Source organism: Ammospiza caudacuta, chromosome 3 (genome assembly GCF_027887145.1).
Source record: "Ammospiza caudacuta isolate bAmmCau1 chromosome 3, bAmmCau1.pri, whole genome shotgun sequence".
NCBI classification, from domain to species: Eukaryota; Metazoa; Chordata; class Aves; order Passeriformes; family Passerellidae; genus Ammospiza; species Ammospiza caudacuta.
Window position 1 is genome coordinate 21,718,400 of NC_080595.1, and position 15,623 is coordinate 21,734,022.

The 15,623-nt window shown below is 41.7% G+C and overlaps 1 protein-coding gene across 4 annotated transcripts; it reads left to right on the forward strand.

Annotated features, from left to right (window-relative positions):
* Positions 1–1,352: 1,352 nt before the first annotated feature.
* TAF1A (TATA-box binding protein associated factor, RNA polymerase I subunit A) lies at positions 1,353–13,873 on the forward strand. Of its 4 annotated transcripts, none has more exons than XM_058801877.1 (10): positions 1,353–1,639; positions 3,087–3,256; positions 4,072–4,185; positions 5,156–5,354; positions 6,063–6,193; positions 7,691–7,849; positions 8,931–8,997; positions 10,100–10,220; positions 11,292–11,452; positions 12,625–13,873. In XM_058801877.1, the coding sequence occupies exons 1-10, from the start codon at positions 1,501–1,503 to the stop codon at positions 12,765–12,767; spliced, it is 1,404 nt and encodes a 467-aa protein (XP_058657860.1). In that variant the 5' UTR covers positions 1,353–1,500; the 3' UTR covers positions 12,768–13,873. The 4 variants fall into 4 exon arrangements, with proteins under 4 accessions (XP_058657860.1, XP_058657863.1, XP_058657861.1 ...); XM_058801878.1 differs by lacking the exon at positions 1,353–1,639 and adding an exon at positions 3,388–3,419; XM_058801880.1 differs by lacking the exon at positions 3,087–3,256 and having other exon boundaries at positions 1,419–1,639.
* The last annotated feature ends 1,750 nt before the right edge of the window (positions 13,874–15,623 follow it).

Genomic DNA, 15,623 nt, shown 5'->3' on the forward strand with positions numbered 1-15,623 from the left:
TTGGAAATATGTATTCAGCTATGAGTGTAGTCCCACTGTACATGAGGTATCTAACATTAACCTACTCTTAAAAAGCAGTTCTCCTATCTCTTCTGTGCTAAAATATCTACTAAAGTAGCTGATACCCATTGACAAGATCAGTTGGATAAGTTTACCTAAGGATCAGGAAACACTCTCTTATGTATGACAGAGTAAAATAAAAATAACAAGCCAAAAGTAAATGTTCTTGTGTGCAAACATGAGAACTTTTACCAAAAAATGAGAGCTAAGTTGGATTCTGAAATTTGAGTACTGAGCTAACAGAAGATCAGGAGTGTTGTAGGAAGTGACATCAAACTTGGGGAACACCAGTGATCAGAGAGGCACTCACACAAGGTACAAATTATAAAGGACAGTCAAAGAAAATAGCACTGATAAAGATGTGGTGTTATATAACATTTTATTGTCATCAATCAAGTAAGTTAATTATCGATTAATAAAAATACTTATGAACTGAAATGCTGGCCTTTATTGGAAGAACACAGGATAAAAAAATAAAAAAAAAGCTAAGGGAGACTTCTGTTTTCCCCACACTGATTTATTAATACTATATTAAGATATAATATTGAGGTTTAAGTGTTTAAATGCTGTATACAACTGTTCTGCCTTGCACTATTCCCAACACTGCTTATTGATCACAGCTGAACCAAGACACTGCATCACAGGAACCTTTAATCTGAGCCAGTTTATTATTTACTCACTCTCCCATGCCAGGACAGTTCTGAAAAAAAACCAACTCTGTGAGATCTTATGCAGTAAACTGGACTTTATACACATCAAAACAGTCCAGGACAAACTCAGTTCCAAAGCGGTTTAAAGAAACAAGTTCCAGCACAGATTTGTATAAACCAGATACTGTGGCTAAGGCAGACGAATTCCCAAAATTCAGCGGGAGCGCGGGCAACATCATTGCTATACAATGCACAGGATTTTGATTCAGAATCTCTTCCTTCTGTAGAACGTTATGGGTTACAAAGGAACAGGAAAGTAGCAATATAGCTAAAGAAAGAAAGGAAAGAGTGACAGAAGAGCTCGCTAATTTATCTTTGGAATAAGCAGCGCATTAGCCACTGTTCTAGTCATGCTCTGATTAAGGAATAAACACCTCTCTGCTACACCCCTACACACACCCAGCTATCTCCCGTGCTCCACCTCATCCCTCCCGCTTTACCCTCGGCCCGCATCCCTCATTTCCCCACCCGCAGGGGAAGCACGGAAACGCCGCGGAGGCACCGCTCCCCTCGACGCGCACGCGCAGGGGCCGCTCCCGCCCCGCGCTTCCCGGGACGCGGCGCCTGCCGGGATCTGCCGCCCCTGCTGCATGCGGGGAGGCGCCGGCCTGAGGGGGCGGCCCGGCCGCTGCCCGCCCGGCTCGGACTGAGCCCCCGCTTTCGGCTCGGCCGGCGGCTCCCGCCCCCTTGAGCTGCAAGGTGAGGTCGGAGCCCGGCTGTCCGCGGCGCCATGGACAGCTTCCTGGAGGATTATGAGGAGGCGCCGGCGGTGGTAGTGGAGGGGAAGAGAAGGAGGAGGAAGAGGAGCCCCGCCACTCAGGCGGCCTTGCATCCGCTCCTGCACCTGCCCTTCCTGCCGCCGCAGCCGGGTAAGGGCGGAGCGTTTGTGCGTTCTCTTTGTGAACTCCTTCGTGCTGCCCTGGCAATGGTGGCAGAGTTTCAGCTTCTATCCGCCAAATCGTCTGCTAGCGCCGGGAAAGAGGTTTGAAATAACCGTAGTTGTTTTGTGAGCCGGCGGTGTGCCCTTGCGGGCAGCAAGGCCCATGGTATCATCGGGATGAGCAGTGCCAGCAGGTCGAGGGAGGTGATCGTGCCCCTCTACTTAGCCCTGGTGAGGCACATCTGGAGTGTTGTGCCCATTTCTGGGCTCCTCAAGGCAGGAGAAACATGGATGATTCGGGGTCTGGAGCACCTCTTAGGAGAGACTGAGGGAGCTGGGCCTCTCTAGTGTGAAGATTGAGAGGGGATTTCATTATTGCAGGTAAATATTTCAAAGAGAAGTGCTGAGGGGATGATGCCAGACTTTTCAGTGGTGCCCAGCAGCAGGACATGGTGCAGTGGCCATAAACTAAAGCACAAGAAGTTTCTCCTCAGCATGAAGGAGATCTTTACATTGAGGGTGGCAGAGCACTGGAACAGCTGCCCATGGAGTTTGTGGAGTCTCCCTCTCTGGAGACTTTTTCACATCCCACCTGGACACCTTCCTGTGTCACCTGCTCCAGGTGACTGCCTTGGCAGCTGGTTGGACTGGATAATCTCCAGAGGTCCCTTCTAACTCTGATGGTTCTATGATTACCTGACTTAGCCATTGTTTGATGGCTAAGTCCTCTGCCTACAGCATCCAGATAGGAGATGTCTTGGTGAGCTCTTCATGTGCCTTGCAGGTGGCTTTTTCTGGATGAGAATTGTAGGGTCATACAGCTACGAGCTTTAAACACACTTCATAGGAATGAAGTTTCAGTTTCATGCTGGTTTTGGAATAAATTGAACTACTATTGATGTAAAAAGATCAAGAGGCCTCTTTGCAGCCTTGTACTCAAATGAGAATAGTTCTCTATGTTTATCTTTGTGGGAATTGTTTAGCCTTTGGTACTGGAACAGTCTGTTTGTTTGTGTGCATGCAAATATGGCAGCACTGTGGCATCGCAGACTTGGGTGATGACTAATAAGTGAAGAGAGTAGTCCCCAAAATATGACAAAATGTACTGTGAAGTTATCAAAGCACCATGGCTCCCTGATTCTAGTAGGGCAGTAGTGTAACATAATTGGCTATTCACTGTTTCAAGTGAATGGAAATTTCAAGCACAGCTATGTGCTGCTTATGGAAAATGTCATTCCATATCACACCTAGTCCCATAGTTGTGCTTCCCTGTTTATCTTCCAAACCACAGAGCTTAATATGACTTTCTGTAGTGTCCGTACAAGAAGGATGCTGAAAGGGAGAGCATGTGGCTATCTGAATAAGGGCTGTGACTGCTGTGGGCTCAGTTGATTATTTTTTGTTTATTTGGTTGGGTTTTTTTGTTGTTTACTTAGTATCTTCCAATGAACACAAGTTAAACTTCAAGAAGAGCAAGGAAGCATGTTTAAGTTACATTCAGGATGCCTTGCTCCAAAAGCAGTGGAAAAGGGCTGCAGAGTTCCTGACCTGCTATGTTGAGTCACTAGAGAAGGACTATTCCAGAGAACACATAGGTCCATCAGAGGTAAGCCCATGTTCCTTATCCGAGTTCTTTTGCTGTTGAAAAAATACTTGCAAAGCAGCATCCCTATACTTCAGGACCAACATCTGTCTTAATTAGCTAATCACAGGCTTGTTTTTTTTTTTTTTTAATAGATCCTTGTCACAACAGAAGAAGACTTGGCTTGGTATAAGTTCACTCTATCAGCAGTGTATCTATGAAAAATCAAAGTAGTCCTCTGAAATGGGAAAGCAATAAATGTGTTTAATTCTGGCATGTCGTCAGTCAGAATCTGTTTGCAAATTGGCGTCTTATTTAGGTTGTTACCAGCTTTTCCAGTAGTTGCAAAACTCCTTGTAGGTGTTTCGATGGAAGCAGGTGGAAGGAGAAGGATCAGAGTTTTAAATAAATGGAGTACTTGAGTATGGCTAGCTTGCAGACTTTGGAAACAAGGTGCATGCATCAAATTGGAAATAATCTTTGCTATTAAGTTCAACGAGTTTTGTATACCTGGTGTCTTAGTGGGATCATGTCAAAAAAGAACATAACTTTTCAGTGAGGAGAGGAGGAACCCTCTGGCATACAGTTTTCATAAACTCATCTTGAGTGTTGCATTTATATTGAGCAATTCTGAACCACTGAATGACTCTAAAAGTCCTACTGGATGAGTAGGTAGGTTACTATAGGAGTAGATAATGCTTTGTAGTATTTTTTATTTGCAGCTCAAATGTACATTTTTCATGTCCTACAGTAACTATAAGTTTAGTAAGACTGTATGTGATGTCTGTTGCCATTTTTGTACTAAGGTTGGTTTTGATTTTCTTTCTCCCTGATAACAGATGATTTGGAGAATAGGAACTGAAATTTTGTGGCGTCATTCCCAAAGCAGGATGAAAGAGTTCAACTGTTTCATGGAACAGATGAAAACTTTAGGAGTAAAAAGGTACTTGAAGGTGAGTGTACTTAAAGCAGCCCTGATGATTTTTCACAGTTGTCTGAACACTTACTTGAATATTAATTTCCAGATCTCTTTTGAAATATACTACTGACATTTAGTGTCAATAAAACTCAAACCCAACATTTGAATTATCAATTGCATGATATTTGGAGGTCATTTTATACCTAACCTTATCTCATTTGGTCTGTATATTTGATCACAGATGTATGTTCTCAGTCCTTAGAAGTGCTTAAAAATCCTTTAATCTTTTAATTTGAATTTGAACCAGTCAAATTCATTTTCATGCATGTCCCAATGACATGTAAATACAGGTAATTGCCTGCGAAGTTTTATTTTCAGTCTTTAATTTGACCACAGTGCTGCTGACTAAACATTTGTACTTAAATTTTGCCTCATTACCCTCTCACTTTTTGAGTAGCTAATCTGATTATAAAACTGTATGTTGTGCACACCTGTGTCACACAGCTGTGGGGGGTTTTTAAATGGTTTTTTTTTTCCCTCTGGTGGCTCATTCAAACCTATATTGTTGGTTTCCTTGGCTGTTGCACACTTGGAATGGTGCTTCTTTTATTCTCTTTTTAAAGGTCTTCAAAAGAAGTTCCATACAAGGGTTTTCTGGAGCTAACTGTAGGTTTAGTCTTTTATCTTATTATGCCAAATCAACATGGTAGGGTGGAAGGACATTCCTCTTTCAGGTGCTCTGAATAATAAGCAAATGCAGCTCAGCTGGGTTTCCTCAGGTAATTTTTAGATCTTCTAAAATAGGTACAGCACATGTTAAAGACAAGCAGGTTTTTGAGACAACACAAATAATTTAAATTCTTCATTACGTGTCTTGGCAATATTTTTTATGCATGTCAGCAAGTCTCCTCTTTCTCTGCACATGTGTGTAGAACTTTGCTGTATTGCTTAGAATCTCTACATTTGAGTGTGGAATGCTGTGTTTTGGACTGTTTGGGTTGTAGGTCTGCTTGGAGCATGTCTTCCATCTCCTCTGTAATGGGCAAATAGATGAAGCCTACCAGAACCTGTCCCTGGCAGAAAGCTGGAGGTTTGGAGAGCAAACAGCCATTCAGGATAAGGAAATTAAGCTGATTCAGGCTTACAGGGGACTCTTGGACTACTGTAGCTGGTCTAAGCAGAAGAAAATCCTGTTAGAACATGGTAAGTGCTTTTTGGATTGAACTGTAGCTTCAGCTTGCTCATGCAGATGCCATGGTTTGCAATGACGCCTTTTCCTTTACCAGACTTCAGTGTGTGATGGTGTGGCTGGTACAGAATTCTATATCAGCAGTGATGGTAGTGCCAAAATAGCACTTTCTGAAGTGCCCTGAATTGCTGTTCTGAAACTCTCACCCCATGTCCAGCCAGCATCACCTAAAATAATGATCAAAGGAATGCATTCCCTTGATGCAGTGGTTTAATAAGTGTGCAAGTGCATGATTGCTGCTGGAATGTTGAGTGATAGCAAAACCCTCAACACTTGTGTTTGAATTTCAGTTTCCTTAAAGATGTGGAAGTTGCTACATGTGTCACATCTGGTTCTATACATACCTACTGGCAGTGTTTTATCACTTGCACTAGATCTTTGTTTCTGTGAAAACCAGATGTTGAATTTGGCTTATGGACCTTGTGCTGGTAGCACCTTCTCTTGGCGTCCTACTCGTTGTGCTCCATAAGTTGAAATTGATTATAAATTTGAATGAGGAACAGTGAAAATGTCTTGTTTCAGTACTGAGGAGTCTTTTCTTAAAAGCTTTCTGGCTGAAGTCCTTGCTTAGCAAAATGTGATCACCCCTAAGGTGCAGCACTTCAAGATCCCTGTGCTTGGCAGTGTTAATAACTTTGTGACCTTCTTTTGTGTTTTGGTAGGTGAGGGTGGATTTGCAGACTTGGCTGTTGAGCAGGAAATGCACAGTTACTTCCGGAAGGCAGCAGTGAACTTGAAGGAGATTATTAAAATACCTGGAGTCTGGGATGTCTTTGTGAAATGCTATGTGGATGTAAGGGCATGTTTTACAGATGGCTTTCATTTGTGTTTCCCTGTCTAATTTTCATTAAGATGCCCATATGCAGATTATTTTCTGTGTGTGTGAGTGAAAACAAAGTATTTCAAACGCAACACATTTGTGTGTGCACATCACAGGCTTTGATGTAGAGAACAGCGTACTCCTGGTAGAGCTGCAGAGACTGAGCACAGTACAAAAAGAACTTTTATCTGTTCATTGTCAAGAAAAAGAAGTAGACAGACAGCTTACATGTTTTGTTTTTGTGGGGCTGCAAAAATTGGAGCATAACTGCTTTAGTTCAAATTCCTGAAAACACTTTGATTTTTGGCAGGGCAGTGTTTTCTCTGGATAGATGAAATGTTAGAGATGCCAAATATGCATCCTCTCTGTTCTGGTTTGGGTTTTTAAATACCTGTTTAGGATTTGTAACCAAGAATTAGTAATTTTTAAGAGATCTTTTACTTTTTGTGAACACTGATAAGATTTGACTTCTCTAAGCATGTGTCTTGGTTTGGAAAGACAAGAGTCTGCTAAGGAAGGCAAGAGCCTCCTCTGAAATGGAAAGTGTAAACTCCTCTCTGAATTGTTATAAATTCAAAATTAAAGGGGGTTCTCAGGCAAATATATGAGAGCAGGAATAACAGTTCTTTATTAGGGAAGATAATAAAAATAAAATAAACAATGTGGTAAATCAAAACAACACTGACAGAGTGAGAATACAACCTGACACCCTGTGGGTCAGGGTGTTGGTAGCAGTCCAGTTGGAATTGTGGCTGCAGTCCTGGAGTAGCAGATATGTTCTGTTGGAGCAGTGATCCTGTAGCAGGGTGTAGTCTTCTTCTGAAGATTGGAAGTGGAAGAGGCAGCTGTTCCTCTGGTAATCCAGTGGAAAGGCTGTTCTGCTGTCCCAGAATCTCAGATTATATCTAGTTAGGAATGCTTGGCTCCTCCCTCTGGGCGGAGCATCTCACAATGCTGTAATTTTATCAGTCATGCAGTGACAGTCAATGGCCCATTAACAGATGATATCTCTCTGGAGGGAGGATGGGTTGTGGAAAAGATAAGGAAAACTGCCTAATTAACAGAAGATAACTGCCACACCTTGAACACATGACAAATAGAATACACATTGCTTGGCAATCTAGGACGTTTTAAGAATTTGCCTTGGTGCTGGCATCTGCCAAGTTCTGTCTCTAGAGATATGGCAGGTGCCTTCAGCATCTCTTTCCAGTGAGCAAGGGATGATAATCCTTTGACAATTAAGTAGGTGTTAAGGCATTTTCTCCCAGAGTAGGTTCTATGTGTGAATTCTTGTCTCTCTGTCCCGAGAGTAGCCAGTAAAATTAAGATGCATTATCTAATATGCATTATCTAATACACTGCACTCTTATATACAGACTGTGCTACTGGATGGCTCTGTGGCAGTTTAGAATTAATTGTAAGAGTTTGGTTCCCTGTATCTGCCAAACTAATGACAGACTTAACTTCCAGTTGCTGGAGTTCTATGGAGAGCACAATGAGGCCCGACAAGTGTTAAATGAATATGCCTACAACTCAAAGTTCCCTGCTAACCCCAATGCCCATGTCTACCTCTATCAGTTCCTCAAGAGGCAGGGTGAATCAAAGAAATCCCTCATATCTGCACTGAAGGTAGGTATCCCCTAGGAGATACAGTCTGTGTCAGTCATGGGGTGGTGTGACAACTTGCTTGAGCTCTGTAACATTATTTATCCTATTGTATTCTTTGTGGGAAGTAGAGGGTTAGAGGGAAGTTAGTGAGAGGGAGCAGAATCCTTAACTGTCCTTGAATTCCAGTTCTTGTTTTGCCTTTGACTGGTACATCATATCACTTAAAGGCGGTAAGCAAGCTCAGAGAACATGTTGACATGGTTCAGCAGTCTGTATCAGCAGACTTGTGCATAGCATGCATTGATTTCTCTTACAGTTTGATCTTGACAATATGTACAAATCATTAAATGCCTTCTCTTTCACCTATTGATCCTATCTAGCAATTAGTTTCTTTGCTTGTTTTCAATGAGCTGTGCATTAAAGCTAAAAGTTAATGTCTGCTGGGTGTTGGCAGACAAGACCTTGTTGGGTTAAGCTTTTAAATTCCCGCTTTCCTTGCCCTCAGTACTCCTTGCAAACCATGCTTTGCCACTTGATGGCACTAATGTGCTCTTGTTAGTGCAAGTGTTGTTTAAAAACAGGTTTGTAAGGCTGTTTTGTTTGTTTTAGACTTTGAAAGTGAAACTGTAGCAGATTTGCATGAAATTCTCCTCTGCATTTTAGCAGTCGCTTTAGGCATGAGTCTCTTAGAAAACAGAAAAATCATAGAAAGTGTTTGATAAGTCTAGAAACTGATTCAATGCACAGAGTAGTGTACAGGGAAGCTAGAACTGTCCTAGGGAGAAAATTACATTTTGCCTTCAAAAAAGGGGACACTGGATATGGATTTGGGCTGCTCCTTCAGAACGTTGTATTTGCCACAAGCAGTGTTTGTCAGCAGCCATCAAGGTATTTCATCTATGGTGTCACAGAGCAGTGCCACAAATGTGCAAGAAGGACCTAGAGATCCATTCTTTATATCAAAGCACCAAAGTACCAGAATTGCTTAATTTTCTGAACTAAAAGCACCCAAAGCTCTGAAGCCTGTGCTTTTCTTGGTCAGGTAAAAGTCTTCAAAAGTTTTCACATTAAAATAACCTATGTGGGTTTTGTCTTTTTTCAGATCTTGCATGATAATGTTCCTTCTCATGAACTAATGATAGATTTTAATACCATGCTTCAAAAATCAAGTAAGTCTTTACCTTTGTTCATTTCATTTATGGTAGTTTCAGAAAATTATTCTGGATTATCCTACAGCCTTCTTTCTGCTTTTGAAATTAGTTTTGTTTCTTAAGAAATAGTCCCAAAAAAACCCCTCAAATGCCATCTTTTCAGTCACCATAACCTCTTAAGATGGATGTATGAGCAGTCATTTACAAACTTGTGTAAACAAATGCCTTTTTTTATTTTAAAGGCTGAGCAAAGCAAGCAGTTTTAAGGCACAGGGAGAACCTCAAAAACAACTTAATTTTTTTTTTAGGTACCCTACTCTGAATTCCAAGGTCTTAATTTCATTTTTGAAATCTCTATTTTATTTATTCTTTTCTTTCTTGGAATGTATCTATTCTTTAGTTCATTGTTAATGATCAAACAACAAAATTTTCCTTTTCTTTAATGGAGCATTATCTTCAGGCTGGTAGAAGAGTCTTCTAATCTGAAGACTATTTTTTTTTCCATGCTGATCAGTTGTATTCCAAGCTGTCTGTCTTCTTGTGTCTTGGTATGTCTCAGCAGGCCAACAGATTGGTGAAATGTACATGAATAAAGATTGTTCACTCTTCTGATATGATGAGGGTTAATGGCTTCAAACTGACAGGGGGAGGTTTAGAAGAGATTTTGGGAATAAATTCTTGATTGTCAGGGTGGTGAGGTTGCCCAGGAAAGCTGTGGATGCCCCATCCCTGGAAGTGTTCAAGGCCAGGATGGCTGGGGCTCTGAGCAACCTGCTCTTGTGGAAAGTGTCCCTGCCCATGGCAGGGGGTTGTAACTTGATGATTTTTAAGGTTTTCTCCAACTCTAACTGTGATTCTTCTTTGGGAGTGGGAAAAGGAGACCTTTTATCTGAAACCTCCCTTTTTCAGTTCATGTGTGACACATTTGCCAACTTTTCGTAACTTATGAGAACAACCTGGAGTTTTTAGAGAAATTTATACCAATAAACATAACTTATGTTTAAAGTAGCGACGGGGGGGGGGGGGGGGGGGAAGAGTGGAGAATTGTATTTCACTTATGCCTTACTAAGGAGTTCATCCTGATCTGTGTAATTCATTAATCAGCCTCATCTTTTTCCAGAGAAAAGAAAAAAGCGTCAACTGGGCCTAGAAGTTATTTTTGCAGCCTTGGATTATGCTGGCTGGAAAGAAAATGCAACAGCATGGAGCTGTTTGGCAAGACAGGTGAAACAAATTGTAATGTAAGTAGCTCTGATGCAATGTGTTGAAACAAATGTGTCAAGTCTCCTCCACCTTTGGGCAGTGAACACAGTGACCCACTGTGCTCTAACTTTGCCTTTATTTTTGCCTTTCATACACAACTTCAGAGTATCTTGGAATATACTGGGCAGTTTGATCACTGTATGGCAATGTCACTTCCCTGTTGTGGATAGTTTTATAGAATCCTAGAATGGTTTGAGTAGGAAGGGATCTGAAAGATCACCTTGTTCCAGCAGCCCCCCTGCCATGGGCAGGGACAGCTCCCACTAAAACAGTGTAGTGGGCTGATCATGGCTGGATGCCAGGCACCCACCAAAGCTGCTCTATCCCTCCACTCTGCAACTGGATGGGGAGAGAAAACATAAGTATTCATGGGTTGAGAGAAGGACAGGGAGAGACCACTCACCAAATACTATATTAGGCAAGAAAGACCCAGGGCCTCACCATCAGAGTGAAAAACTTCTTAATATTTAATCTAAACCTGTCCTTTTCCAGTTTAAAGCTGTTCCTCCTTGTCCTGTCTCTACCTTCCCTTGCAAAAACTCCCTCTTTGTGTTCTTGCAGGTTCCCTTGAGAGGCTGGAAGGAGTTTGTGTTGCTGAAATGCTTGGTTTAAGGGCATTATTGCCTAACAGTAATAACTGTTGGGGATGAGTTAGTCTTTGAGTATGCCTGGAGTAACACAAACCTTTCCTAAGGACAAAGCAACCTCTTCATACTACTCATTTGTTGACCAACCTGGAGTAACTTCCATATTGAGAAGCTGGCAGACAAGTGAAAGGCTTGCTTAATTTCAAACCATAATCTGTGCTGTTGCCAAGGCTTAATAAAACTGCTAGAGTTCACTTTCAGCGTCACAAGTGTTGCCAGGGATTAAAAAAGAATTGTTAGTTTTATATAAAAATGCTTGTGTTAGTGTTTTGGTATAAAGTCAATGTGTCTGTGTTGGCAATTTAGGAGATTTATAGCAAGCTGATTATAACATTCACTGTCTCCTAATAATCTTTCCATTATATTTTAACCTCTTCTGTAATTTGTTTAACCTTTTTCCAGCACCGAGAAGCATCTTGACTGGATCAAGCAAGAGTGGAACTCCAGGAAGGACTGGTGGCCTGACTTCCATTTTAGCCATTACTTGGCAAAAAGGAATTGGCAGGAAAATAAAAGCCTTTCACATGAAAAAGCTCTGGTGGCTGGAATCCTACTGGGAAAGGGTATAATTAATTTTTTTTTTTTCACTTCATAGAACAGAAATAATGTCTAGTTCTAGCCCTAGTGACATGGGATGCAGCTGATCTGCTGCCTGGAAGAAATACAGTTTCTTTCTTTTAAAAAAGATTCTTGTCTTTGAAGCTGAACATGAAAGGTATTCAAGTTAGTTTGATATTTAACAGTGAGGCAGCTAGTCTTATTGTGGTTTAGAATTCAGTTTTATCTAGCTTTGTTGAGCAGCCACAATACTATTTGTCTCGTTTGACCTTCAAACCGTAACTCCAAAAATGCACAACACCCTCCTTGGGAATATTGTGAGGACTGCCGGCAGTTTGCTTCCTAGATGCCAGCCTGGGCAGTGTCTCAGCAATACTGGGTGTCAGCTGGTCATTAAGGACTGTGGGTGTGTTGTAATGCAGGAAGGAGGACGGAGAGTCTGAATGGAAAACATCATCAGTTTGGTAAGAAGGTGAATATCATTACCTCCTTAGTAGCATTATTTGAAATGCTGCCAAAACAAGGGGAGGATCAGGCCAAGAATCAGCTGCTAAATTGAGAATGGGAATATGGTGTGGAGACAATGGCTTGTAGACTGGTTTGAACTTCTGGTTGGTGGGCAACATGTACATTGTCAACTTTTCTATAACTTCTGCACTTCATAGAACAACTTCTCATAGAACAAACAGAGCTTCATGTTGGAAGCTCTTTAGATATTTTTTGTTTTGCTTTCAGTATGATCAGATATCTCCCTTTTATTTCCAGATGGCAAATAAAAGCATTCTAGTTCAGATTTTCTTGAATGAAGTTTCAGTACTTACTGACTTAATGTGAGCTTCTGTTTTCATTATCTAGCATAATAAATTAATGTATGATATCAGTGCTGTTTTACACACTTGAAATTTTACTTTCTGATCTAATTTGCAGAGCAAAAATGAAAGAGAAAACAGTATTGTGCAAGATAACAGGCATTTAGATACATGTAGAATGTTTGCTGGGCTAAATGAGGATAGATTATTAAATGCTGCAGTTATGTCTGTAATGAGCATGTCTTGGATTTTAATACCTTTAATTACTGAAAAGTTTTGTAGCTGTTTGCATATTATTTAAACAATGAAAGCATTTTGTATTTGCTTGTATCATGGTGTAACTTCGTGTTGTTTTTTTTCATCTTTAGATTGCAAATACTTCAAATATGTATCACACCAAGGCTTCAAAGCTCAGCTGAAAAGGTTTCAGATGCTGAAGAAGTTTGTGACTAGGCACAATCCTGTCTACCTGAGAATATCTGGTCCTCCAGATTGCTCTGTTCAGCCTTGATGAGAAGGTGTCCCTAAGGTTCTTGGTACTTTTTCCTCTCTGTAAAACTGGCTTTTGTGTTGGTGGTACTCCAAAACCTTTAGGCAGACCCTATTGACTCAGTACTAGACTTTTTAAAAATATATTTATATAAAACCACTTTGGTTGGTATTTATTTTATAATAAAATGAATATAAATCAAGTGATAATGTCTGAAGAAAGAATTACAGAAAGAATTTCTGTAATGTTACTCTCATATTTGTGTGAAATGCTAACAGTGTTGATTTCAAATACATCTTAAAAGAGCAGAGGCTCAGAAATACCGAGAAATTCTCTACCTCCTGGAAGAGACTTTTTTGCAGTCATGCCCATGAGTTGAAATACGCAGTGTTGCTGTGTTTGGAAAGCAAATGTTCATGTGTTATCACAAACAAGAATTCCAGTTTCCTTGAAAACAACAACAAAATGGTTTCCAAATAATACTTCTGTTTTAATGCCGCATCTGTAGAATTCTGGAGGGTGAAGTGCTTGAACCTCTCTGGGATTTTGGTCTGGGTTCAGATAGGTCTTGTGAGAAGTGCCTTAAGACAACCTATCTTAAACATTAAGTGAAATACTTGCTGTAAGTGTGTTTTGTTAAAAACAATTACTCCTCATTCCCAACCCTAGTGTTTGTTTACTTCTGACTCCCTAAGAATGCTGCTTCCTCACTTGTGGAGAGTTTAGTTCAAGCATGGCTTAAAGAAAAAAGGCCATGAAGGCATAACGTTGAGAGAACAGTAAAAGGTAGTTGCAAAGCAGTTCCCAGGCTGATTTCTTTAAACAATTAGGCTCTCTCATGCATCACTTTATAAACAATAAGGTTCTCAGACAGTCTTCCCATAACAAGCAAAACACCCTCTCTGGGAAAAGATGGCACCCTGGGACCAGATATGGAAGTTTTGGGAACCTTTCATATCACAGTGGGAACACTGGTTCTGTTTTTAATAAACAATCATAGGTATTGTAAAACAAAAGGAGTGGTTAGAGTTTTCTCTGTTAGCCTATCATGAGCTTGGATTTTGTAATATGCATGAAGTTAATTAACACTGTTATATAAAGTGACTGATCGATCAATAAATCGGAGTTCAATGCATTAAAGGATGGTCGTCTCCCCTTCACTTCAATAAATGGTGACACCCGGACGCGATTGCGAACACCACGGGGATTGCGAACACCACGGGAAGTGAGGACTGGTTCGGGTTCCGAAGCAGCTGGAGCGGCAAATAAGCACAGAGAAAAAAGCGGAGGAAAACCCGCTGAAACACGCCATGCCCTGGGCAACTGTATAGACGGGCCTGGCCGATACGTGCAGCCGTCACCTTGAGGAGCTGCAAAGTGCGCACTTACAATATAGGTATGGAAAGGCAAGCCGCATATGAACTTCTTATTACTTTCTTGCAAAAAAGGCAGATTAAGGGAATAGATTTACAGAAAGAATTACCGGGTCTTTTGGCTTATGGTCTGGAACGGGGAGTCTTTGTAAATCCCCACACAGTTCACAAGTTGTCGGAATGACGGAAATTTGGTGATATATTATGGCAGGCTACGTTAGACGATGATAAAACTGCTAGGAAGTGGGGTAAATTATGGCGGTCGTTAATACTGAACTGTTGCAGTTTCAGGCTGAAAAAAGGGCTGCTCACCAGGCTACTGCCGCTCACGATTGTAACAAAGAATACGATCAAGACAGGGAGTATGATACGGAGTCGGGAACTCCTCTCGGCCCAGCTACGAGGACGGTTTTATTACCAGCCTCACCACCTCCCTAGGCGAGCGAGGCTATAAGCCAGGCTCCACAGAGCGCTGTATTACTCCCTTCGCTGCCTCACTTAACGAGACAGCCCCCCTTAATGAGCCAAGCTCCGCAGGGTGCTTTATTGTCTGCCTTGCCGCAGGCTACACGGAGCACTTCTGCTTCTCCCGTATCTGCTGTATCACAGCAGCCGGGGACACAAACGCATACTCCGTTCCCGAAAAGCAATCAGTCGATCCCTGGGGCGGAAAACGACCTAGTGGCAACGATTGCGAGTGATAGACCAGATGTGTGGGCTGCCCTGGCCAAAGATGCCATGGAAAAGGGAGATCAAGAGCTGATAAGCACGGCTATCGGAGCTAGCTTGTCCGGTTGTTTTCACTCCTCAAGCCGGGGGGGGGGGGGGGGGGGGGGGAATAAAAGTGACAATCACTGCTCTTGACTGGAAAATGTTATCTCAATTGCGAGCTACTGTTAGTCAGTTTGGCTTTAAAAGCGAACCAGCCAAACAAATGCTCGACTATATTTTTGACACCACCATCCTTCTTGTTAATGATTGTCGCAGCATAGTTAAATTAATTTTTACTCAACATCAACAATTGCTGTTTAATGCTCATTGGCAAGCACTCGTTAACGAGTGCGTGGCAGTACAAAGGCAGCAGGGTGACCCCCTCCATGGCGTCACTGTTAATGAGCTTATGGGTCTGGGACCTTTCCTTCATCCTGAGGCACAAGCCTCAATAGGTCAGGAGAAGTGCCGGGAGGCAATGAGGTTAGTCAGACTCGCGATGGAAAGGGTAAAGGAACCAGGAGGGATACCAGTATATATGGGGATCAAGCAAGGCAGAGAGGAATCATTTGGCTCTTTTATTGATAAGGCTGCTGCAGCAATTGAAAGAGCTGGGGTGCCAGAATATCTTAGGGGGGCATTACTCAAGGAGTGTGCTCTCCAAAATTGTAATTCTGCTACTAGGAACGTACTTAATACCTTAGGTGCAAATTGGACTATAGAGGAGGCATTAGAGAGGATGGCTCTCATATCTACCAGACAGCAGGCTTTTGTGGTAGATGCGATCAAACAG

Bases quoted from the DNA above. Each gene is read 5' to 3' on its own strand.
- TAF1A (XM_058801877.1), top strand. From the start codon at position 1,501: ATGGACAGCTTCCTGGAGGATTATGAGGAGGCGCCGGCGGTGGTAGTG. The intron at 1,640-3,086 runs GTAAGGGCGGAG...TTGTTTACTTAG, and splicing joins CTTCCTGCCGCCGCAGCCGG to TATCTTCCAATGAACACAAG. The intron at 10,221-11,291 runs GTAAGTAGCTCT...ACCTTTTTCCAG, and splicing joins CAGGTGAAACAAATTGTAAT to CACCGAGAAGCATCTTGACT.